Source organism: Anser cygnoides, chromosome 3 (genome assembly GCF_040182565.1).
Source record: "Anser cygnoides isolate HZ-2024a breed goose chromosome 3, Taihu_goose_T2T_genome, whole genome shotgun sequence".
In the NCBI taxonomy this organism is placed as follows: domain Eukaryota; kingdom Metazoa; phylum Chordata; class Aves; order Anseriformes; family Anatidae; genus Anser; species Anser cygnoides.
In genome coordinates, this window is record NC_089875.1 from 28,717,510 (window position 1) to 28,742,395 (window position 24,886).

At 34.5% G+C, this 24,886-nt stretch overlaps 1 protein-coding gene and 1 long non-coding RNA gene across 3 annotated transcripts in view; both read left to right on the forward strand.

The window, feature by feature from the left end:
* Positions 1–24,886, forward strand: part of CAMKMT (calmodulin-lysine N-methyltransferase) — a 221,182-nt gene that overhangs the window by 6,773 nt on the left and 189,523 nt on the right. For both annotated transcript variants that reach the window (XM_048057740.2, XM_066993802.1), the window contains exon 3: positions 8,639–8,703. In XM_048057740.2, the coding sequence (XP_047913697.1) occupies positions 8,639–8,703 (65 nt within the window). The remainder of the gene's footprint in view (positions 1–8,638; positions 8,704–24,886) is intronic.
* The window catches only part of LOC136790358 (uncharacterized), a 43,350-nt gene continuing 39,760 nt past the window's right edge, over positions 21,297–24,886 (forward strand). Inside the window, exon 1 of the long non-coding RNA XR_010830155.1 lies at positions 21,297–21,384. This is a non-coding gene — a long non-coding RNA (uncharacterized lncRNA). The remainder of the gene's footprint in view (positions 21,385–24,886) is intronic.

Sequence of the window (24,886 nt, forward strand, 5' to 3'; positions counted from 1 at the left end):
GTAACCATCATTTAAGTACTTCTTAAGATCATATACAGGACTTGAATATAAAACTCATTTGTCATTTTTCCAGGGTTTTATATAACTAGAGCATAGTTTCCAAATAAACTGTTAGATGTTATTTTTAGTTGTTTGTTGCAGTAAGCAGGTTGCCTGTTTGTTGTTGTTTGTTTGCTTTTTTCCCCAGTAAATTTCACTGAATTGCCAGAGCTTGATTCTGGTGATTGTAGCTATAACAGAATGCAGATACGGGCACATATTTAATATTTCCAGTAGCTTTCTGTTTTGACATTTGTCTGATACAGATAAATACAGATAGGAGATAAAAAATGAACAAATTAACCTGCAATTTTAATTTAAAAAGTCTAGTGACATGATGTTATTCGTGAAGTTCTGAAAGATTTTTGGTAGCGATCTAGTTTTGGTAAAACTCCAGTGATAATTTGGAAGCCAATTGGTAAAACAAGAGAATATAAGAATTCCTCTTTCTAAAGAAAACGTTTATATGTAATGAAAAAATATGTTTTATGTCAGAGCAGATAGAAAAACGAAGAGGTTTGTATTAAAAAAAAACACAGAACAACAACAACAAAAAACTGAAGGAAGTGTGAGTTCTCAGTAGCCTTAGGATTTTATAGCTGTCCATTCATTATTATGTTTTCCTTCTCTTTTGCTTTTGTCTCCTTTTCTGTGTTCAGTTTTGTACATATCTATAACTTGCTTTTGCCTCAACAGTAGCTGAAGCATCCCTGAATCGATACTTCGTCTGCAGCTTCTGATTAGCCCTGCTGACTGTGTAGGGTTTTGCATTCTCTGCACAGTAAAGGATATTCCGGAGAGCCTGACTTATGGAAAATTTAATTTAATTGGGACCTTTAAATTAAAATCAATCTTAGAAACTAAGATTTGACACAAACAAGTGACCACCATTAACTCTGACACTTTTGCAAGTTTATAAACAAAAAACAGGCACAAAAAAAACAACTCTGCATGCAGGTTATCTTAAATTTGCAGCTGGGCGTAAAGTCACATCTGAAATTGTTTAAAGCTTTACAAAGATTTAATATTCCATTTTTCCATGCTTACACTTAATGATGTGAAAAGTCTTCAAAAGAAAAACTTTCCATCTGAAAGTACTACCTAGTTGTAAGAGAAGTAGGTATGGTCTTTCTTCTGCATATGGACTTTTGCAGTGAACTGGTGGGTAATGCTATGGATTCAGCCAGACGCTCACAGTCTACCTAACCTCCTTGTGCAGTCTCTGTGTTCCCTGGTTTTAGGTCTTTAGAGGCACTCTGGTAGTAGGAAATGTTCGGTAGAATTTAGGCTGAGCAAGTCTGCAGTCCTTTAGGCTGTGGTCTTTAACTTCTTCATTCAGTCTCTGTAGTTCACTGCCATGATGTGCAACATTCAGTGTCATTTCTTGATTTGTTGTTTACAGGAATTTAAAGATAGGAGGCAAGCTAAGGTTCTGCTGTGATGGCACTACAAAAGTGGAGAGAATGTCAGGCTGATCTTGCTGTCATATGTGATATCTGCGCAATTCTGTTTCCATTACTTCCCATGTCGTCTTTCTATTATTTTTTAATTTATTTTATTTTATTTTATTTTATTTTGACTAAGAGTACCTTCATTGATGATAGGACACAGCTCAAGTTGTAGATTGCAAACAGGCATGTTTGTTTATATATGGCTTTATTATTGGTGATCAATGTACACTGTATTACTAAGTACAGGGATTTTCTTTTTACTTTTTATATTCGTCTGATCTTTGCCAATAGGAATGCACAGTTTCTGTGCTGGAGCAAGGTCACATTTGGTTTTAAGAAATGTATACTGAGGGTAATAGGAAAATTGTTTCCTGTTGGAGACCCACATTTTTATTTTTTACTTATATTTTATTCATTTCTAGAGGATGCTCAGTCTCTAAAAATGGTAATCATAGTGATCGTTTAGGAATACTGTTCAGAAATTATGTACTCTTACACTTGTGTATTAAAATATTTTCTCTATATATTGAACCAGTGATAATGGATAGCATATACTTACTATTTCAAAATATTGAAGGGTGGTGAAGGTAGAAATGCTCGCTTTGTATTTTGCTAAAGCATAAATAGCTGCAACAAAATCCAGTTTACCATTAGTCTGTATCAAATAAAGTTTCTTCAATGCTTCTGCAAAAGCATGTAATTTAAGAAGGTAAACAAAACGGTTCAACATACATAGCAGATTAACAGTTCTTGCAGTAACTGGTGTGTTTAGAAGATAAATGTTGGAGTCAGCATTCTTGGATTTTTGAGAACTAAATTTATCTTGGAAACCTAAGGATCCTCTGCATGTCTGACAGTTTTTCATTCATTTTTTCTCCTCCTATTGGCAAAATATTAATTATAATTTTCATTAATAGAAATAATTTCAAGAAGATACAAGAATGTTTTATTAACATATAATTAATGATAACAAGAACATCAGTCAGGTAAATCCAGAACAGGGTGCTTGAGTAGGAGAACCTTTTCATACATCTTTTTGTCAGGAAAAAAATGTTGCTATGACCCCTCTAAGATCTTGACAAAAGTGCTTTTGAATTTTCATCTACATATGTTTTCCTCATGCATTAACATCTTATTGGGAAAGCCTATTGCATATGTTGGATGTTAAAAGGGTTGTCAACTAATATCTTGACAAGACTAAATACTTCAGAAAGTTCATAAGGTTGGTAGTGGCTTTTGGCAAAAAGTCTAAAGGTCAAGCTATATCAGTTCAAGGGCTATCAAAACTGATCAAATTGTGTATTCAGATATGCTATGACCTAGCTGGAATTACTATTCTAGAGGGACTTTGGGATCAGTTTGTTAGGCTTCAATCGGAGCTACAAGTCATGTGCGTGACTTTCTGAATTTCTCAGAACAGCTTGTTTTAATGAGATAATATTTTTCTATCTCAATTCAGATTGGATTCACCTTTGTCTTATACCGTGCTTTTCTGTCACTAGTTCATTTTAGAATCATTTTTGTAAGAAGTCTTCCAAAGCAGGAAGCCAGAAGCACCCAATATAAGGCAAATTTTGCTTAAAAAAATTAAGCTGGATTTATGTGATTGACTAGATTTTGACTAGATCCTTAAGGTGACAACATTGTTGAGTCATTTTAAAAATCCACCCACATAACCCATCTATTTAAACAGCAGTCTCTAGTGTGCTTAATGAAATGTTGATTCACAGTACCTGGTGGAAGGTGTTCCCGTACGGTTTGTACAGGGTGCTCTCAGTACGGAGGTGCTTCAAAGTAGTTTTGCATTGTGAAAAGCAGCATCTGTTGAGTGTTCTTGTTAATAGTGAAAAGTAGCGTCAAAATGAAATAACTTGTACTGTAATTCAGAGTACCATTTGATTAGTCTTATTTGGATTGCTAATGTGTTTGATATTCTTACATGTTACATCCATGTCTTGATTATATGAGTTGGGTGGCTACATACATGGCATTGCTTGGTGTTGTTCGCAATTAATGTTAGTTAAGAAATAAATCCCTTAACTGATAGGAAGTCAGACTGGGCATCAGGCTGAATGCTTATGGCAGTCTAACAGGGAGAATTTACTCATCTTCAGTCCAAGCTGGAATCTTGCTGCAGTTTTCACATTCAGATTGGGATAACCAAGGTAATCTAGGCTGAGGATGAAAAATAAAAACGCCATTTTGAGAGATGTTTGTTGCAAGCGTGAGGTCGAAAAAGTTATCTTTCATCACAGATATTATCTGCTATTCTGGATCTTTTCTTTATGAGAAATGTGTTTTTATTCAAAAACGAAGCTGGAAGAGAAACATAAAGTTTTAAGTTCTTCTTAACTTCGGGAGTATTTCACTTTGCTGTTCAAAAACTGTGCATGTACTAAATAGTTGTTTTCTTGGTGATAGGAAGATATATAGTAATTAGAGTTATTTTAAAGTGTTTTGTTTATTTAACCTTGCATATATAAACCCTTCTATTCTTAGTCATGAATGTGCTTCTAAATTTAAATTTTGTACAAATAGTTTTAGCAATGAAATGATTACAGATCATAAAGATGTAGCGTCTAACTGTGGCGATGCTGTCTGTCTTTTAGACAGGAAAATTGTTCTTTTATTAGAGTTTAAAAAATGAGCAGTAAATATATTTTTAAATTTTCTATTTCAGGATATGGATTTACTTTAAAATTGTAGGCTTATTTTAAGCAATCAGAGAAAAAGTAAGTTTTTTGGTAAAATATTTTCCATTGATCAGTAATTCGGTTTTTCAACTACTAAAATGCAGAACTGAAAAGAACAATGCCAGTGGCTTACAGGAAGGTTTAAATCTTTGTAAAGAGTGTAAAGCGTTCTTTGCAAGATGTCATGCCTTTATTCTGAATATGATAAAAAAAGAAAGAAATTATTAGGTTATTCTAGACATTTGGTTTAGTAATGAGAAGCATGTTATTTGTCTGTGGCAAGTGATATGTTAGAAGATGGTTTAGGATTGAATTCCATTGGATATTCCTGTAGGATATTTCTGCTACAAACATTTTGAAGTTTTAATGGATAGTTTTTTTTTAGGGATAAGCAGAAAGTGAAGGGAAACAGATTTCAAGGAATGTTGCCTACCCCTTAAGGACAGTTTGTGAAGATATGATAAAATTGCTTGTTCCATTTATTTCATGCTAAGAGACAGTGTATGCATTTAGCAGCATAAATGCTTGGTTGCAGCAGGAAGAAATTGAAGAAAGAGAGAAATTGATTTGCAACGTACCTCTATCCCTGACTGAGTTAAGACTGTTCCATCATACTGCCTAACACTTGTGTATTTTTAAAAAGCATTTGTAGATAAAGAAGCTGTTGTTTTGATTATTCTTACCATATTAAGCTGAGATCTTGAACTGGAGCGAAAAAGGAGTTTGTCTTGTTTTTCTATACTCTGGCACAGAAAAAGCAGCGAATTAGATAACAAAATTTGTATATAGTTCTGAGTCTCTTAACTGGACTGCAGTGACAATTGATGGTGTGACCATGCAACCTTTTTTGTAAAGTACCTTTAGCAGTAACTATTTTATCCTTATCCTGTCTTTCATTTTCCACAATTATTGTAGTTTACTTTGTATCCAGTTTAGTAATAGACGGTGATGTATTGTTTTCCCCCCCCCGCCCCGCCCAGGTATTATATGGGGTCTACTTAGTGTTTGTAATTTTGTTTAAGTTTCGTATTATTTTTCCTCATTCTGTTGAAGAATAATATAAAGGAAGAAAAAAAACCACTTTTGTTTCATAACGATTAGATGGAAAGCGTACCTTAATAGGGAGCTATTGAAGAATTGATTGTCTTCATTCTACTGCCTTCACCTATATGTAAAAGTCTTCCACTGAACTGGAGAGGAAGAAGCATTAACATATTTTAAAGATATTTCTTCCCCCCTCTCTCTGTGACTTAACTTTGTTCATAGTCCAAAGTAAGGAATTTCGCTTTACTTCATATTGGGAGAAACATGAGTTAAATTCGTTCACCATCCTTTGGTTTGTCTTCTGTGACTTACTGCCTCCACCACAGAAATTTTTGCATACTGTTCCTCGAAGACTTATCATAAGAACACTGTAGATCAGATTAACCACACTGAGCTGAAATCCTTTGTCCATGATGCTTACCTACGCTTGTCTGAAGTACAAAAAGCTTTGTTGATCTCAGCAACCATAGCTTTGAACTTTTCTGCTTGAACTGTACAATGCTCATAACATATTCCAAAGTGCTCAGTACTAATGTTCTTCTGTGTTTTTGGATAACGGTGGGAACTTATGGGAGTTTTGGGGCTGGGTTTTAACCACAAACTCTTGTGATTCCTTTTCTTGACTTTCATAATTTGGTGCACATGACATTTACAAATGCTTCATGCACAGCTTGTAAGACGTGCTGTTGAAAGCTGTGATTATGACAGGCATTCATAGAAATGAGATGTGATGTGTATTAGATCACAATTTTTCTGGGCTAGTTAATGGAGGAGCAGCTGATGGGATGAAGCAGCGAAGCAGCAGCAGCTATGGAACTGCTGGGGTGGTATATGCAGAGCAGTGGATCCCAAGCTAGAAACTGTTTTTTAGGAATGGGACCGAGTGGTGTGATATTTATGGCAGAACTTGGAGTTAGAGATTACCTGTGTTTACAGATGCATGTACTTTTTAGGCTGCAAGTCCCATTTGTGATGGAAAAGAGTTGGGAAGGTTCATTGTTACTAACTTGGAGAAGTCTTACAGTAGTCCATAATGGCAATAAGTGCCAAAAATCACACCTGCCTGAGGTGTGATTTTTGGAGTAAATGAGAAGTGAGTGCTGAGATAACGGCTACTCCTCTCATCCTAGATGTTTGAGCTTGCTCCTTGCTTTTGTTCAGCGAAGGTTTCATAAACTGATCAGACTTACGGAAGCAGGTGTTAAACACTGCTTTCAGGATGAGTGTGGAGTGGGACTGAGGAGAAGGAAGTCCCTCAGAGCAATGCTGGATCCGTCTCATCATTAAATTATGGCTCACATATGTGCTTGCCATGAACTGTTTCTGTGAAAGCAAGAAAGAGGCTGCCAAGACAGAGAAGGAGAGGAAGAGACTTTGAATATTGCAGGTGGCCTGTGCGAAATGCTTCCACTGGCCAAGACAGCAAATATTAGGCTGTATTATGTCTGTGCTTGGATGCCACAAGCTTTTGGCCACTGAATAATAAATGTTGGAATATGTTTGAAATTTGTGCGTGTATTGATTTTTAATCATGGAAAGAATGCTTTATAATCAGAGGAAGCTCTTTAATGAAAGTCGAGTGTACCAAAAGTTGTTCTTCCTTGCCTCTATTTGCTTAACTCGTAGACTTTTTAATATCTCTTTAATATATGAACTATATAGGCAAAAAAAAATAAATCAGTTTATTGTTACAGGACTAATCTACATGCCAACAAAGATTAATATATTTCTTTTGCTTTCCCCGGATCTTTTCCTTTTCCCCCCAATCTTACATTCATTTAGGGAGAAGACATTCACAGCTGTCTGAGAGACCCTGACTTTGTCAGAAGTATGCGTGGTTATGGAGTTAGTAGGATGCTGAAGAGCCAGCAGGGGACAGTTCAAAGGGCAGCTCTGCAGTTAGCAGGACTACTGATCCTGTTCACTCTCCTGTCACTTCCCTTGGATTAACTCTGTTGCATCAGTAGGCTAATCTGATTGAAAACAAACTTGCCAAAGAAAAATAAAAGAAGGAAAAAGTGAATTCTTTGTTCAGATGAGCCATGAAAATTCCTGTAGACTTCCACCCTCTAGTACAGTTTAGGAATGTATTTTTGGCTTGGTTTTAGGTAGCTGGGAGAAAAGCTCTGATCTACAGGTGAATGTTGCTTGTAATATCTTTCATAATTTTTCTTGCCCTTGTTTATGACCTCATTTCAGTTTCTGTTGGCTTCATTGTTTTTCTTCATCTTTATTTTTATTTTTTAAGAATTATCCAAGTTGCCGTTTTGTACTTCGCATAATTTGTCATTTAACATGTTAGAAATGTCTTTTTGCCATATACAGTTTCATATTAATAAAAAGTTAGATTTTTATCCCCCATTCTTACAATAATATTAAGGAATGAAAAGCTTAGAGAATGAGCATTAAATTTGAAAATGTTAGAGGTGCTGGATTTCTTCACTCTTAAATTGTTGAAAATTGGTATGATCCCAAATGGCCCTGGAAGAAGCTATATTTGAAATCTTATTAAAAGACTGCATTTTTGTTTTTTACTGCCTTGCTGAATTATTTTTAGAAATTTAAGTGCATTTATGAAACAATTGTGTGATCTAACTGTTGTGAAGTGTAAGACTTCCTGATTTTTATTTGCTTGTTTTGGCCCTAAATTGGTTTGAAATAGTTAAAAAAAAAAAAAATAGTTTTACTTTCTTCTTTTTGTTTTGTTTTTGTTTGTGTGAGTCCAGCTAGCATGTCTATAGCATTTACATGATTCATAAGCAAACATTTGTTCAACTTTAATGCACTTTTCTTCTGCAAATTGTGAGTGATTTTCTCATTGTGTTCTAAATTTTGAAGGTGATATGTGAAAATCATAACAATATGATTTTATAATAGTATGATAATTTAATTTCCTCAGTTTTGAATATTTTACTTTAATTATACAAATATAAAACCGAAGAGAATGCAATTCACTGAACACATTAACTGGTTTTATTGTTCACATAATTAAATGAAATGTTCTTGACTTTTCTGGGAGAAAATAGGAATGTGTGTACTGCTGCTTTCAAAAATATTCTTTTGTTTTTCCTCTTCAAAAAAATCTCTTTACCAAAATTCTTCCTTTCCTATATGTGGTTTCCACAACTGTGTCAAACCTCATGCTGTTTGGAAATATTTTAATTTTGATAAAGAAAATATTAGTTTTGGAGAAACATTTTCTTAGTTAATGAATTATAGTGGTGGAACTTTGAAGGCTCCTGATTGTCTCCCTGTTGTGCCCTCAGTGGCTGCAACAGTACCCGTTTGTTGTCTGTGAAAGGGGTTTGTGAGAAATGGACACATACAGTGAACCTCTTTTCTGAAGAGGGAAGCCTTTTTTTTTTTTGATTGCTTATATGTTGGTAAGTCACTGTTTGTGTTTTCTTCTAGATTTCACGATGGACTCTTAAATGTTAAAGATGTTCTTACAAGCTTTGACAACACAGGGAATGTCTGTAAGTCATTGTTTATTTAAATACAGTACTATGTTGACAGAAGCCTAACTGTACCAATATAAATTACTATTGTATGAGCCATCAGCAACCATTTCATTTACCTGAGAAACACTCTTACTGTTACCAGGTATACACATCTACCTAGCTAAGCACTTTGCATTGTTTTATATAGCACAGTTGTTTGTGTGCATACACTCTTCCATCTTCCCAGTGCAGGTTGGTTTTGGTTCTGTGACTGCAGTGGGAACATCAGAGCAACTGAAACGGGTTGGACAAAAAATTAGTTTAGCCTGTTGATTTGTCGTGGCCAATGGCCAGCAGCAGATATCTGAGGAACAGTGTGAGAACATGGGAAACATATAATGATACTTCTGGCTTACAGAGGGCAGACTTAAGCCAGAGAAAACCAAAAGAAAGCACCTAATCAAGTTGTGAAATTCCTCCCCACAAAATGTTTTGGCTCCTAGTATATCACATGGGTTCTAAAAGCAGAGGAGAAAAATTGTAGAAGAAAAATTCCCTGTGGCTATTGAGTGTAAAGGCATCAGTTATGGTTCAGGAAGTGCTGGACAGTATGAGAATTAATGGGGCAGTACAATGATATGTTTGTCCTGATCTTGCACTCTTCTCTAAGCATCAGCTACTGACCACATTGATCTTAGACAAGATGAGCCTTAAGTGGACCTTCAGTGTCTGATCCGGTATGGCTCTGCTTCAGTATACTTATTAAAATGTTCTATGCTGTTAATGGACTTTAATTATAAAATTATGGTAGATCACAAGAAAGAAGCCAAGCTAAAATAATTAAGTATTTTTATGTAGTGAGTAATTACGTATAATTAATGTAAATATAATTTACATTTACAGATATACATTGAATTTTTATTTGATAATTTCTGCCTTATTTCTCAGGAAGGGTTGGTTGTTTTCAAACAAGCAAGCTTGCAGATTAAACCGGGGGGGGAGCATGGGACATGTCTCTAAGGTTGCCAAATATGCAAGAAAAGTGCAGATATCTCTTCATCCCTGTCAAAGGTATAAGATAAAACTGTTCAGAAATATGAGTATTTCATCTCAAAACTCCAGTCTTTGTATTCCAAAGCTGTTTCAATAAACATGGGCTTTTCATTAGCAAAAAGGTCAATTTACTGAAGAAACTTTTGTCTTCCAAAGGAAAAAAAAAAATCATAAACCATGTGCTTTCCTTTTAAAATTTGCTGGCTTCCATTCAGCTCTCAACATTGGAGGTAGTTGCATGGTTCTGCCACAAAATGTGTTTGGATGTTTTCTTTCACTGTTGCCAAACAAGGATGTTTTTGTCTGGTTTTGGAATGAAAATTTTATGTAAGTAATATACTAATATCCCAAATGAATAGGGCTGAGAAAGAAAATTCACATTTATAATTATGACTGACATCAGGTATAGGTGTAGCCATCATGAGGTAGATAATGAAAATATTTAAATTTAAGACGTTTAAGATCTGGAAGAAAATGTTTTGCTTAAATTACAGGAGGCGTTTGAAGAGATTTGATGTTGTAGATTCTCTGAATAGGAAGCTAGAGAGACTTTTATAACCATTTACTTTATTATTCATAAGCTTTACTCAATAAGGGGAAAAAATAAGAAAAAAGTCCAAACCTGACAGTGGAGGGGGCAATGAGAGGAAAGAAAAAAATACTATTAATGTTCATTAAATACTCAAGTATTTAGTTTGAACAGCAGAGAAGATCCTATTTTTTTAATGTCAAAAGTGCTTTAATATTAACACCCACATACTGGAACAAGATTTTGTACTTTATTAAACACTGTAACGTGCTTTCTTAATCTTTGTTCTTTGTGTAAGTACTTAGATTGTGATCAATCCATATAAATTTCCTTGCTAACACAAGTAAATTGCTGTGCTAAAGTTTGATATGCTTTTCTGTTGTTAGATGTGCTGTCGGCTTTTCTATTAACCTTTTCCGGTATTTCAGCTACTTTCTTATTGATTGCAGATAGTAGAACAAGACTTACTACTCTAATAGGCACAACACCAGCCTAACACAGAAGTAATATGACATTTGTAGTTCTCCTTACTGTTTCTCTGTATGCACAAAGATTCACATTTGTCCCTTTGGATTTGGTATTACTTTGAGAGTTCATGCTGTGCTATTGTAGGCAGTGTTTGCAAAGTCATTTTCAAATTCACTGCTTCCTTGTTTTTAAATGTCTGTGACTCTCTGTATTGATGTGCATATTACTGATTTATGCCCATTTTACTAAGCACTTTTGATTACACTCTATTAGGGTAACTGTAAAATAGTTATCTTCTGACAGCATTCTGACAAAATACCCGCTTGGAGTGTACTACTGCCTTTATGGGGTAAAGGTGCCCAGTATTTGAGCCAGAACTGCTGTGTATCATACCATCATAGTAAAGTTCCCAACCATGAGTTACTGAGCTGCTTTATTTGGATCATACCTGGTTGAATTTGTGCGCACTCCCATCATCCTGTCATCTGAATTGGATCTTTATATATATATTTGTATTTCTTGTCTCTTTTGGTGATAACCCACAGTGGAAATGGAAAGTAATAATCCTGCCTCCTTTTATCCCTAAGAGTAACTACAATTCTTATATTTCTAAAGCTAGTTTTTTTTTAAACAAGTGCTATAGTGTTATTTATAAATTTTATATTATCATGTGATAGTCTACCCTAAAAAAAAATCTTTTTTTTTTCTTTACATGTAACATTATTAAATCATATCTTCTAACACCTAGTACTAAAGGAGCTCTCCAGTATTGAGCATGTTATCAGTCCTATCAACAGTCTCATGCTCTGTGAGGGGATCTATCGAGTAATTACAAACTTTAATGTTCTTTTAGGGTACCCTGCATAGTCATAACTTATTGGGCACTAAATGTCACTTAAATGATTTGGACCGAGTTGTCAGAAAATAGTTAAATATTTTAGTGTTTTGCGTGTTTGCTTTGGCTACTATACTCAGTATTCATCAGGAAGATAATGTTTTGCTAGAGGTTACTAGATCATGAAATAATTGTGTTAAACAGATAAGATTTTGTAAAGACTGAAACATGATTCCTATTCCAACATTTGAAACCAGAATCATTTGTTTCAAATAACATGACTTTGGTTGGTTGGTTAGTTCTTCTAGTAATACTACTAAGGACCTTGTATTAAAACAAGCTCCTCAGAGAGCATTTCTGTGGTCTTGTTTTTTTGCTTTTTGATCTTTCTACCTATGGCCACATCACCATACCCTATCAAAAGAAGAGTGGTAGAGCAAATTCTACTTAATATCGCTTTCTCTACACTCCCAGTACACACAAACTCAATACCAGATGTGCCACTAGCTGGCAGCATTATATAAAATATCAATAAGCAGCTTTTGAGGAGTACTTGCAACTGCTTTATGACAGTGCTGCCTTACACCACTAAGACTTCAGGGCAAAAATGCAGCCAGCTGCAGTAGCTGTAAATGGTGTATTGTGGGTCTCCCAAGTTTTAACTCCAAAAATTGCTTCTGCACAAAGTTATTCAAACTTGGTACTTATCCTTACATTCAGTCTTTTTCAAAAATATTTCCAAAGATGCCTTTTCATTGTAGGATTGCTGCCACAAATAAAAATTCACACTACAAATTACTTTCCTGAAAAACATGAAAATTTTTGGATATCTATTCTGCTCATCTTTTGTGAGAGAGCAGTTTGCATGTGAAAACTCTGAATGAATTCTCCACACAGACAGGATGCAATGCTAAATGCACTTCATTCAGCTTTAATTCTGTGCATGAACAGGAAGCAAGGAAAAGAAGGCTGGGACAGAGGAAGAGATTGGTGTGTTCATTTTAGACAACAGTATGCCATCTGTTAAAAAGATGGTACATCCTGAGACCATCTCTAGTCATAAGACACTCCTTTAAAAGAACTGATGGATCCCAGGCAGAAGGCTCAGTGGTGTCATTGTGGGATAGCATCAGCTGGCTTGGGGAGCCACATGCCATGCTCATCCTTGCAGAAAATCTCTTCTGCAAAAGACTGTCCAAAAGGCAAGGGAAATTCTGCAAGAATGAGCTGTTGTGAATTATCACCTTCCCCTGTCTTTTTGTAGTGGGAGAAATGTTTGTGTAGTTATACATGTAATTTGAGAGGATATAAGTGAAATGATTAAGGGCCAAAATATAATCCTCTTTGCTAATTGCCACAATTCTGAGAAAGCTACAATGACTGTAAAGCAGAATTTTAAGCAGTGAAATAAAACATAGTTTGGAGTTGTTGTCTAGTATCTACCTGATGTCAACCCAGAAACAAGATATTCCAGAGTGCTCATGTAGTATAAAATTGCACGTGTATATATACCATATGGAATAGTAAAAAAAAAAAAATCTTATAAACTACACATAGCATTAGTTAATAATGTAACCATTGCAAGAAACATGTTCAATACATACTCATTTCATTTTCTACTTAGTGGAGTGTACAATTACATGTTTTGGAACTAAAAAAGCAGCAGAGGGTGCTGCAGTTACAGAGCTACCCTGACACTTATTACAAAGTTGCTGTTCCTGTGATCAAATAGATCCTGTGAAGACAAGCTCTCAATTTTGGGGGGATGGGAACAGGATAGCTTTAAATTCTGTTGCCTCTGTTTGTGCAGGAAAACTAGGCAGACAATGTGAAATCCAGAAAAAATACAGATTTACATATTCACTTTTTTTTAATTAAAAAAAAGTATTTTTCTTCAGGAACATGTTGCAGTTTGCTGAAAACAGTGTCTGGATATAGCTTTTATTACAAAACACCTACTCACCATCTTCTGAACTGTTTTTGTTTGCACTAGCTTTACATTTAGAAATTTCAGTTTCAAAAAGAAAAAGGTTTATGTTGGAGAAATTTGGGTTTTTGAATGTGCTGGCTAAATTGGAGAATAGTTTTGTCCCTACATAGCATATTTTTCAAGAAAATAACAAGGAAACAAGAGAACTAGGAAAAAAGATTTTTTTTTAAATTTTAGGTCCAATTTAAAAAAAATAAATCTCAGGGAAACATTGAACAAAATGAATTTTCTCATTCTAGTTTTCTTTTTTTTTTTTTTTTCTTTCAGGTTATATTCATTTTAAAGCTATGTTTATTTAAGACTGCTGTGTAACTTCTCGTTCCCAAAACTTTTACCTAACTAAAAAACCTGCTTTTAAACAAATAATTTTTCCTTCTTTCTTCTCAAATACCTAGCAATAGAGGATGTCATCTTTCCCAGCAGTAGTGTATGAGAATGTGTTCAGAGACCTACTCGTGTCTTCACAGCCCTCACAGGGTGACTCAAAGATATTTGAGCTCCTCTATGGACAGATTCTGGCAGCTACTGATTTATCATGCCTGGAAAGAAAGACGCCATCAAGCTACCTAGGGAAAAGCATAGGATGGCATCTTTTATCACAACAGAGGTGCTCCTGTATTTCATGCAACATTACTTAGACTCAACGAGGGAGCAGAATGCATTTTTCAGGTGCTGCTGTGGAAATTTCCTTTCTGTGGTGTTTTGTTTTTTTTTTCTTCCAAGAGGAAACTTCTTGTTTTCTGTGGTGAAAAGCGTACTGACTTGGATATGCTTCCTGCCTCTCTATGCCTCACTAGGTATTCTCACCTCAAAAAACTGCCACTCGTCTTCTGAGTCTTCTCTCGTTCCATCTGTGTGGCAGTTTGATATTGTTTACCATGTCAGAATCTCACACCCTCTTGAAAAAGTCTTCAGCAAAAAATAAATTGACTGGAAGAAGGTTTGGATAGCAACGATACATGTCGTTTTGAATGAAATATCATATTTATGATACCTACAATTTACTATTCACTATGCTGCTTCCTTTTAAATAAAACATTTCATGATCAGGGTTAAGAAAAAACAACTGTTTCCTCCCTCCCTTCCCCCATCCAATTCACTTCACTGGTTCAGGTTACAGCATCATCCCAAGCAGTCACATTGACATAACTGGCATAAAGCCTATGGAATGGAGCAGAAAATAAGTATATGGGGAGAAGCAGGTACCTCTTAAATTACTCTTGCTACCAGAGTTATTTTTACGAAACTGTTCTCTTTTGGAATGTCAATGATTTGCCTGTTTTAGGTACCGTCCTGCAATCCTCTTCTTTACCCCAGTCATTAAAATCTTCTGTTTATGAAGTGCCTGTCTGAGAAAAGAATAATCAGAACTGTCACCAGGGATCTGTTTTCTTTAAAAAATACTTTTTTTCTACAACGTATTCCAACATCATCTCGTTCTGTTCCTATGCTTATAAGCATGGAAGCAGCTTGGAGAAGTAGGAGGTAAAGAAGCCCTGTGAGCTCTTCTGAGTACCCTGTTTCTTCCTTGGTCAGTTTGAAGCTTTCATAATGACTGGTTCACCTGTTCAGGACATTCCAATGACAGCCTTTTGGTGAAAAATAAGGATGTGTTAGGGTAACTTCAGTTGCTTTTCTGTGTTGCTGAGCAATGTTTTTTGCCTTGGCACCCTGATTTTGTGTTAGATGGGTTTTTGCATCAGATCTGTTATCTTAGTCTTTATAAAAATTGTTGGCACAGTCTGCCTTTACTCGCTGGTGTTGACCTTCTGTAATCTGAAGCATTTTGAAAGTATTCCATGTATGTTAAATGAATTATCATGACAAGTTGGATCTTTCTGTTTAAATTAATTAAAAGAAGTTGAAGATGGGTTATAACATCCTTAATTAGATTGGTAGAAGGAGAAGTGTATGAATTATTTTAATTAATTTCAGGGGTTTTACTTTTATGTTAGATAACTTATCTTAATCATGTTTTTAATTGAGATAGAGTAGGATAACAATGGTAAGTATCTCTTTAGATGTACAATGTTAATAATTAAGCTTACTCTTTTAATGCATTGTAGCTTACTCTTTAAAAAACTCAAATTTTAGCATTATTTAAATAAATAGTTGTGAATTGGTTTCATTTAGCTTGCTGCATAGTAGGTTGTTGTGGTTTGTGTGGAACACTGGTGTTTCTTAGTGTATGTTCTTTTTGCTTTCACCAGTCCTTTTACTTGCTGTGTTCTAGACATCATTTCAGTGCTGGTCTTCACAAAACTACAGACATGAGGTGCAGAATATGCTCAAGACATGCTCTGATTGGAGTACATCCTTGGGCAGATAACTTCTATACATTACCACACAAAGTTGCTGATGTACCTTCCTCACACACGTGATTGGATGTTTCTCTGTATTGTGATACAGACTCATCAGTGGCTGTAGTGTGGAGGTAGCAAGGACAGTCCCTGTTCTTCATTTGTTCTGTACAAATGTAGCTGTAATGATATAAATAACTTGCACCTTTTTTTTTGTTGGTTGGTTTGGTTTCATGGTTTGTTTTTAGATAACTTGTAAACAGTCGCACTGTATTTCATTGAAAAAAAATCATGTTGAAATACATGAACTCCAGTGTCTTGTTTTGAAAAGTTTGGGGTGAAATGTTTCAACTTAATTCAGTGTGAATTCACAGAATTGCATTCAAACAAAACTGTTTTGAGTACAAAGTTTCTGGAATTTGAAACCTTTGGTGAAAAACATATCTATCTGAATTTTTTTGTCTGACAATGGTTCTGACTGAAAAGTGAAAACTGATCTACATAGCAGTCACCAGTTGAAAATCCAGTGTATAACTATTATTCATGTACTTAGCTTGACAAATTAGATAGTCTTATTTAGTCTAGTACGGTTAAATAAAAATCATAGTTTTTCAAAGTATTTTCAGAAATATGGAAAGACGTGGACGAGGCATTATTCCAGAAATCTGAAGAATTATTTTTGGTAAACTGGGTGGATTAAAAGAGCCCCTTTATACAAGTGGTTTGGTAAATGGAAAATGTAAGAGGAATACTTATACTACTGCATATTTGCACTAACTGCCAGAGACAGCCTTGTATTTTTCAATAGATCTGCAAAAAACATGGGTGACTGTCCCATAAAACTAAGAAGCAGAACACAGTTGTTCTGGTGATGGAGATTTCACATATACTCTTCTTGCTGTTAGAAACGATCTCCCATATCCCCTAGTATCTAATGGTAATCTTTTTGTTAAAGCATAACATTTTTATTTTTATTTTTTTGCTAATTGACTCTGTGTAATGAGTACTTACGAAATTTTCTTTTGTAATAGCTTTGTAGGTATTTTAGGTCATCACATGGCCTTGCCTATATCTTCTCTTCCTTACATTAAGCAATCCAAATGCTGTCGTTTTTTTCTTGAGCTGCATTTTTTTTTGCTAGATTCTGACTTTTCTTTACAATCTGTACATCTGCTTTGTATCTTTCTTGAAGAGTATTTGTCAAAACCAGATGCAACAGTCCAGCTGAGACCTTCATAATGCTAAGTAAAGCAGGTGATTTTGTGTTCTACAGCCTGTAATCTCAATATTGTATTTTCCTCTTTTACAACAGCATGACTTTGCTGACTCTTGTTGAGCTTTTGACCTGTTGTAAAATCCTGATCCTCCTCAAAAGGGATCAGTTATTCCCAGTTGTGCGTTTATGTAGCTCATGGTTCTTACCTGAGTGCAGTAACTGGTATTTGTTCCCTTAAATTTTTTATTTTCTTTCCAGACTTCTTCCAATTCATTATTTTTTATCCTCTGAAGCCTGATAAGCATCCTGGGCTTCCTAAGTTGATAGATTGCTAATTTAATAAGCATATTTCTTCCATTGTCTAGAACAGAGCACAACCTAGCACAGTCACTTATTGAATCTCCACCTGATAAAATCATCCACTTCTAAAGTAAAGTGTTGGGAATTATTTTCTAGAGTAGAGTCAGCTTTTTCAATCAGCTCTGCTTAACAAAATTTTATTTACACTGTTCCACAAGAAATTGTCAAAAGGCTTTGTAAAGTTTTGATATAAGATATCTCCTGCTTCTGCCCTATATACAAGCCTTTTATCTTGTTACTCTGGTGAATGCTTGTTATTTAACATCTTAATTGTAATAAATCTTGTAATTTATTTTTTGTTATACTTTATTGTGGAATATGCAACAAAAGAATGAAAAACACAAATTGGTTTAGAATTTTTAATTTTGTGAAGATGGGGGAGGGGATGAATTGAATGACACCTTATATGTAATTATAGAATGTATTATTGTCTTCTGCACTGAAAGTCACCTGTTGATTTTCCTTCTTATGATTTCATTCACTTCCCAAAAGCCATTGTTTCAATCGTTTGTGTTACAGATGCATCCTATCTAAGCTTCTGTGCATAGTTTTGTCTTAGAGTTCTTTGGCATTCCAGTTCTGAAGGAGAAGCTACACTGAGATGTGTAATTTTTTTTTTGATGTGACTGGCAGTATAGCAAAAATTGGAATGGGATTGTAACACTCTATACCTCGATGCTCTCTATTACCCATCTCCTGACTTTCCATAAATGTGATGGAATGTAAACTAAAGCAATGTGGGTTAGGGTGGTACTCAAATGTGTTTGTGTTTCTTGCATGTGAGAAATGGAAATCTGCTGGTCAGATTGACAACTAAAAAGGAGATTTATTTAAGCTTTATGTACCTTTTAACGCTAACTCCTTGTCCATGGATATTTATTGTTGAACTATGACCCGTGCTATGTGAATTAAATTTACTTTATTTCAGTCCATGCTAGTGCTGGCTGAATGTGCATTTGAGTGTTTTATTATTATTATTATTTTAATTGGACTAATGCAGTTATTTATTAAGCAGCAGTGAGCTATCAGTGTTATGTTTCTCTCTTTGCCAGCAGAGATTAGTAGGCATTACTTTCACAAAGTTACCTGTGAGTAAAGAGTCAAAACCAAAAATCAGTTATTTAGATAAAATAACCCTTAGCTGAGTGAGGCGAGGAGGTAGAACTGATAACAAGGACTGTTTTTGATGCATCTGTTTTTAGTTTAACAATAATCTTTGAAAAAGGTTGAAAAATATATAGGTCTAAGGTTACCAGCTGGAGTTTGTGTTTGATTGGAGGTTGTGTGTGTGTAAAATATTTGTCACTTTTTTTTTGTCTGTATTTAGGTTTGGTAAAGCACTGTTTATAGTGTTTTCTATACACTCTGACATATAGAAATTTGAGACTTCTCTCATGAAGAAGTAGGCTTAGTATAAAAGTTGAGTGTTAAAACGAGAGCTGCTGTGTAAGCCTCAGCATAAAAGTAGTTGCATTTAAACGTAGTAGTAGGAAAAGGCAATATTTTCCAATGATTTTAAGTTGCCTTTTAAAGTTGCATAGATGCTCAAAAAGGCAGCAGAACCAACAAAACATTAAATGATACACAGGAATGAAATGTTCATACAAGTTAGGCAATTAAAATCTAAGATCTCTACTCTAGTTTCTAAATGGACAGTAAAATATCCTGTCATTAAATTTATCATAATTTTAAGGAAAAAAACAGGTATGCGCTAAGAAATGAGAATCATGTATTTCAAGGGACGTGACTCCAAATATTACCTGCTAACTGATTGCTAGATAAACTTCTGTTGAAGATTTCTTCTTGTTATTTTCAAAGTGCCTGTAAAAGAAAAAAATCTTTCCATTCCCATTGAATTGTCTGGTTCCAGAATTAGAAACATGCCATCGTTGAGACTTAGCTCCTTGCAATCTGTGTTCTAACTGATACAAATGCTTTACCATATACATCTTTGCATAATACAGCAGCCAGTTGCATGTCTCTTGTGTTAATCTCCAAAAGCTATACTTCACATTTTTCTTTCTCAGACAAAAATAATGGCAATAAGAATTAATGTATATTCTAAAAAAAAAAAAGAGGAAAAAAAGGAAAAAAAAAAAAAAAAAGGACAATGCTTTAAATCTGTCTTAATTTGTCATAATTCTCACATTATTTTAAAAATGTATTTCCTTGTAATTACTGTAGTCTTCTCTTCTGAGGACTCTATGTGCTCTTCCGATAATGATATGGTAAATATTTGGCATTAAAATACACAGACACGCATTTTTCTGCTTGTTAGGGTAAGTGACATCCTAACAGAAGGGGAAGATGTTATGCTAGATAATTCTACAAAGCTGAACTAGAATCAGACTGAACTGTTGGTGAGAGGAAACAATAAAAATCCTCTGTTTTCAGATACAAATTGTTTGCATTTTTTAGAATAAACAGAATTGTCTGTCTGACATTTAAAGAGTTCTGTGCAAGTGTTATGGTGGGTGAGTGTGAACTGTCAAAAAGAAACAGGCAGGCTCCTGTAAATAATAAGCCCAGTTATCTTTTAAAATAATTTTACAAACTGAGCATTTACATATAGGGATTTGATTTGTAATTGCGAAATGTTTCTTATTCCATAAGCAAAATATGAGAAATATGCATATACTGCTCGGAAGGGATCATCTTGTGATTTTAGCGGAATCAGTTTAATTGACCAGGCCCTTACGTGTGTGCGTGTAATTATTGCACATTAGTACACATATAATTACTACTTATATATTTAAACATATTATTATATATATTCATATTATATACATGAAAGAAGAAAAACGGGGTTTTAAACAGTTTTTTTTTTAAACTAAGATGTTGAAGATTTCTTTTACGTGACAGCTTACTTTGACCTTCCTGAAACTATCTTATTGGTGGCATAAATATTGTAAGATGATGAAACTACAACTGCAATGTGCCATCTTTCCCCAAATGTTTGAAAGCATTGTCAGCTTTTGAATTACTGTCATATTTTTCCAATTGTTTTTAGTACAAGTCAAATTTGACTTGCCATGGTAATACAAAGAATCTCATTGTCTTCGGCAGGTCTTGTCAAATGAATAAGAAACATTGTCTTCTCCCTAAAATTAGTTTAAAAAAAAAAAGCACAAAAAATATTTTAATCTGAATGAGATGAGAATCTTGTAACCATTGAAATGTTTTCAGTACTGAATAATAAGGAGCATAATAATTGCAACTTGATGTAGAAATGAGCAGGAAACTTTATTCTTCATCTTTTTTTTTAAATTGGGAATTGAATGCTGGATAGCATAGAGGCAAAAAACACAACAAATTAAGTACTTGATATTCAGAAAGTACTGTTCCAAAAAGGAATACTTAAGGCATGCAGTTAACATTTATATATATATATTACTTCTTTCATATTAAATATTTAACAAGAAACACGGTGGTAGGTACTGCTATGATGTTTGCTCTTAATCTTTAAATTGTTCCTTTTTTTACTGCAAGTTGAAAATTTAGGTTTCGTAGCCTAAGTATGGGGAAAGGATCCATGTTGCTTTCTGATCATCTTGACCAGATGATCAGAAGATGGAGTGGGACAGACAGTAGGACCAGTCAGGAAGGTGTCATAAAACGAGAGGTGTGTGGGGTAGAGAACAAGTAAAAGATTAGTGGCTGGGCAGGAAGGGGAATTGGAAATAAAGACATATTTGATGAGTTGTTTTTTTTTTTTTTTTTTTTTTTTTACCCCAATTGAGAAAACAGGAGTCTGTGATGAAATCACAGTGAATGCAGACAGGTTTGTGTGATAAGAATAACAGGGCCAAGACAAGGAGTCAAAGGTAGAAAGGAGGCTACACTAGCTCATGTTGAAGAGGGCTTGGAAGAAGTGTTGGTTGCACCAGAAATTGTTTCATGTAGTGCCAGCAATAGAACTGCATTTCCAGATATCTGTCCATGCATTGCCTTCCTGTGACTGTACAGGTAAAATACATCTTCTATTCTTTTTACTTGCTACTATATGTAGACTGTAGCAACATTTTCGTTTACTATATTTACTTAAGCATAAAATGTCTCAGTTAGAGTGAAAGTTGCAATCCTGCTAATTACCTATGCACAAGCTGATATTCCAGCTGATGGGATATTTGATGCTTGTTTCTTAGCTCAAAAAATACCCACAGAAGTATGTTAAAATAATTTTTAACTTTGAGTCCATGGCACTACAAAAATATGCTGTTAGTTTAGGGTTGCCTGTGTACATGGGGATTTTGCATTACTGCAGTGCATTGCTGCTTGGCGAGCAGATTCTCTTCCTCAGCCTACTACAGTGTGCTTTGGGATGGTGGCTTAGTATCTTACCGTCTTCTGAAAGCCCAGGATCTGGAACGCAGAAGCTAGTCACAAGCTGAAATGGTGATTTCAACAGCTAAAGCAAAATTATAAAACACTTGGAAAATTGAGGGACTACAACACTGGGTCATAAGGCACATAGCAAGGACTGTGAGCTGGAGTTGTTCTGTTAGGGGTTGCCGGACGGATACCTTTCAAAGTGAGTGAGGTACTGAAAAGCAGGCAATGAATACTAGTAGTCTGCATACAGCCTTCAAGCCAAATGCTGGAGAGGCGGCTTCCTCTATTAAATGGTGAATTCAGAAAATAAGGAATGGGGCTATGTTTAACTGAAGTATAAATATTGATTATTTTATTATTACATGAACATTTAGTACTGTGAACTAAAAGGAAGCAGTGGTCCCGTGTGAGGTATAGTATGTGATGGTATTTAATTTCATACTGCATCATAAGGCTTACATGCACGAGAGCTACACTAAGCTCATAGTGGCATTTTCTAACTAATTTTGGCATTTGTTGAGTCAAGTATTTTATTTTGCAACCTAGGTATTACTTTAATGGAAATGCTTGTTGTAATTTTGTTTATAAGTTTGCGATACAACAATTGCATGCACAGGCGTCAGATCACAAAAGCAAGAATTCCCAATGTCTTGAAGTAGCACTTGCTAAGATAGCACTGGCATGCCTTTTGCAGAAAATGTACCCAGAAATAATATTTTTGAAAGTATTCTGCATTTGCATATGTAAGTCTAACACACTCTGAATCATACTATGATTCATAATGCTATTATGTTTTAAAATATATATATTTATATTTTGATAGAAATCGCTAGTGCGTGGTAGCCAAATTACACATAGTAATAAAGCAGTTGGGGGTAGATATGAGTATCCCTGCATCAGTTCACAGAATACATAAAACCAAGATTTTTTGTTTTGTTTTGTGCTTTTTTTTGGTTTGTTTTAGGAAGCACCTATATTTTTGTAACTGTTAAAAAGTTTCAAAAAGCTTGCTGTTTTAAAAAAGTATATTTGTTGCTCTTCTTAATTTTGACTCATTCATATAAAAATCAAAGAGTAGCAAAAAGTATTATTATTATTTGTTTTCCTCAATACCCAGCTAACTTCAAAGCATGCAAAGGTCATGTATTGCTCTTGAGAAATTAAATGTATGTACAGCCTGTGTCATCTCTCTGAGGCATGAATTAAAAATATTTAAAACCACCTGGTTAGCACATTCAGTATCTGTTGCACTGTAGGCATTTTCTGGTTTATTGTGTCTAGCATAAATATCAGTTTAACAATCTTTTTTGTTTGTTGTTACAAGTAAAGTTTTACAAACGCTGCTTCTCCTGTGCTCAAATTGAGGCTTTATTGTTGTACAGAGCCATAAATTAGTAATCTCTTGGTGAAGGAAAGTTCTTAATTTGGAATAGGCATGTAATGAACACTAGGAACTGGTAAACAGTAGCAAGGAATTTTAAACCATTGTTGAATGAGAAGTTTAGAAATCCTGATTGTCCCCATTGTACGTCCTTTTAAAGTTACTCTGCGGTTTTCTGAGGCAAAGACACTGACTCCATTGTGAAACTGAACCTGGAAGCTAAAGTATTGATTTTTTTTCCTATCAATACATTAAACATTAACTGTATACTGACTTAGAATCCACCTAATTATTATATAAGCAGATCTGTATGAGATCAGAGATCATAAACATATACCTGTGTGTGTGTGTGTGTCTAGATAAAAGCATAGACAAAATACACACAGTGTAAAGTTTAGCAACTGCAGTTTGAACGTGTCTTATAGAAAGTATGAATCTATTTTACAATGCGTATGCTGGGGTCTTAAACTCACCGCTGGGCCAAGCTAAAAAGGTAACATCTGATTGTGATATTACTGCAAGACAAATGGTAGCATGCTACTCTGCTTGAAAACATAATGGCTTTATACTATAACCTTTAACCCTGAAATGATGCTTGAGTGGACCTTAACTCCTAAGTGAACATGCCTGAGTAAATAAAACTGTGGTTTCACATAACAGAGAGATACATTTTTTAGATCCTTTGCTGATTATATTGTGTGAAGGTCAATCTTCTGCCCCATTTCTGAAAGTTGGGTCAGAACAGAGATTTTAGGGTCACTTCTTCAAGTATCTAAGCCATTACAATGCACTAATAGGCCCTGATAGCTCATTTTATAAGTTCTTAGCATTAAGCTGGACATTGTTTTGACTCATTTCAAATCCTGCATGTACCCTGCAGGGTTAATTAACATCTTTTTAAACGGAAGTTTTTTAGTTATTTTTAATTTAAGTGCTTTGGTTTATTTTGTCATCATTTACTATCATTTACCATGACTAAAGACATAGAAAATTTATATTCACTTAATTCAAGATCTGTATGTTGTTTTGAAATTGAACTGTTTATATGCTTACATCAGAAAAGAAAATAAATTTAGAGTGGGGCATCAGACATGCTGTGGTAGACATAGTTGAATACCAGTACAAAATGATTTGAGGCAGAAAATTTTAGTTATCCATTCCAACTGTATTTTGCAGAGTGGAATATCAAATTATTGCCTCATGCTCTGTGTAAAATATGTTTCTATGTTACTTATGTTACTGCTATGAATCTTGATTAGAGGACACTGAGATTAATTAATTAATAATTTAATTAGAATGATAAAGCGAACACGTAATTACGCAGCACATTTCAGTTTTCCACTGAGGTAAACAGAAGCATATAAAAAAGGACATAATGAATCGAATTGAAGTAATTGTTTTTTGAGAACATTTGAACACAACAGATTTGAAAATAGTATGGAATGAATAATTAGACGGGAACACAGAATGCTGTGTCACTACAAATGAGAAATTTGTTGACCTCAATAACAGTATACTCTACCTTCATATATACCTTTCAGAAAAAAGTATTTTTAATAAATGGAAACCAGAACTAAATTAAACCACTAAATCAAGTAATATTTTTCAAAGAAGAGAAATAAGAGTAACATTTCAAACTGTTAAACTAATCTACCCTTTCAAGAACACGCTTCAGATTTAATGTTTTGTGTGTGTGTTTTGTTGTTGTTGTTTTCTTTTTTTTTTTTTCTCAAAAAAATATGTTTTATAGCAGAT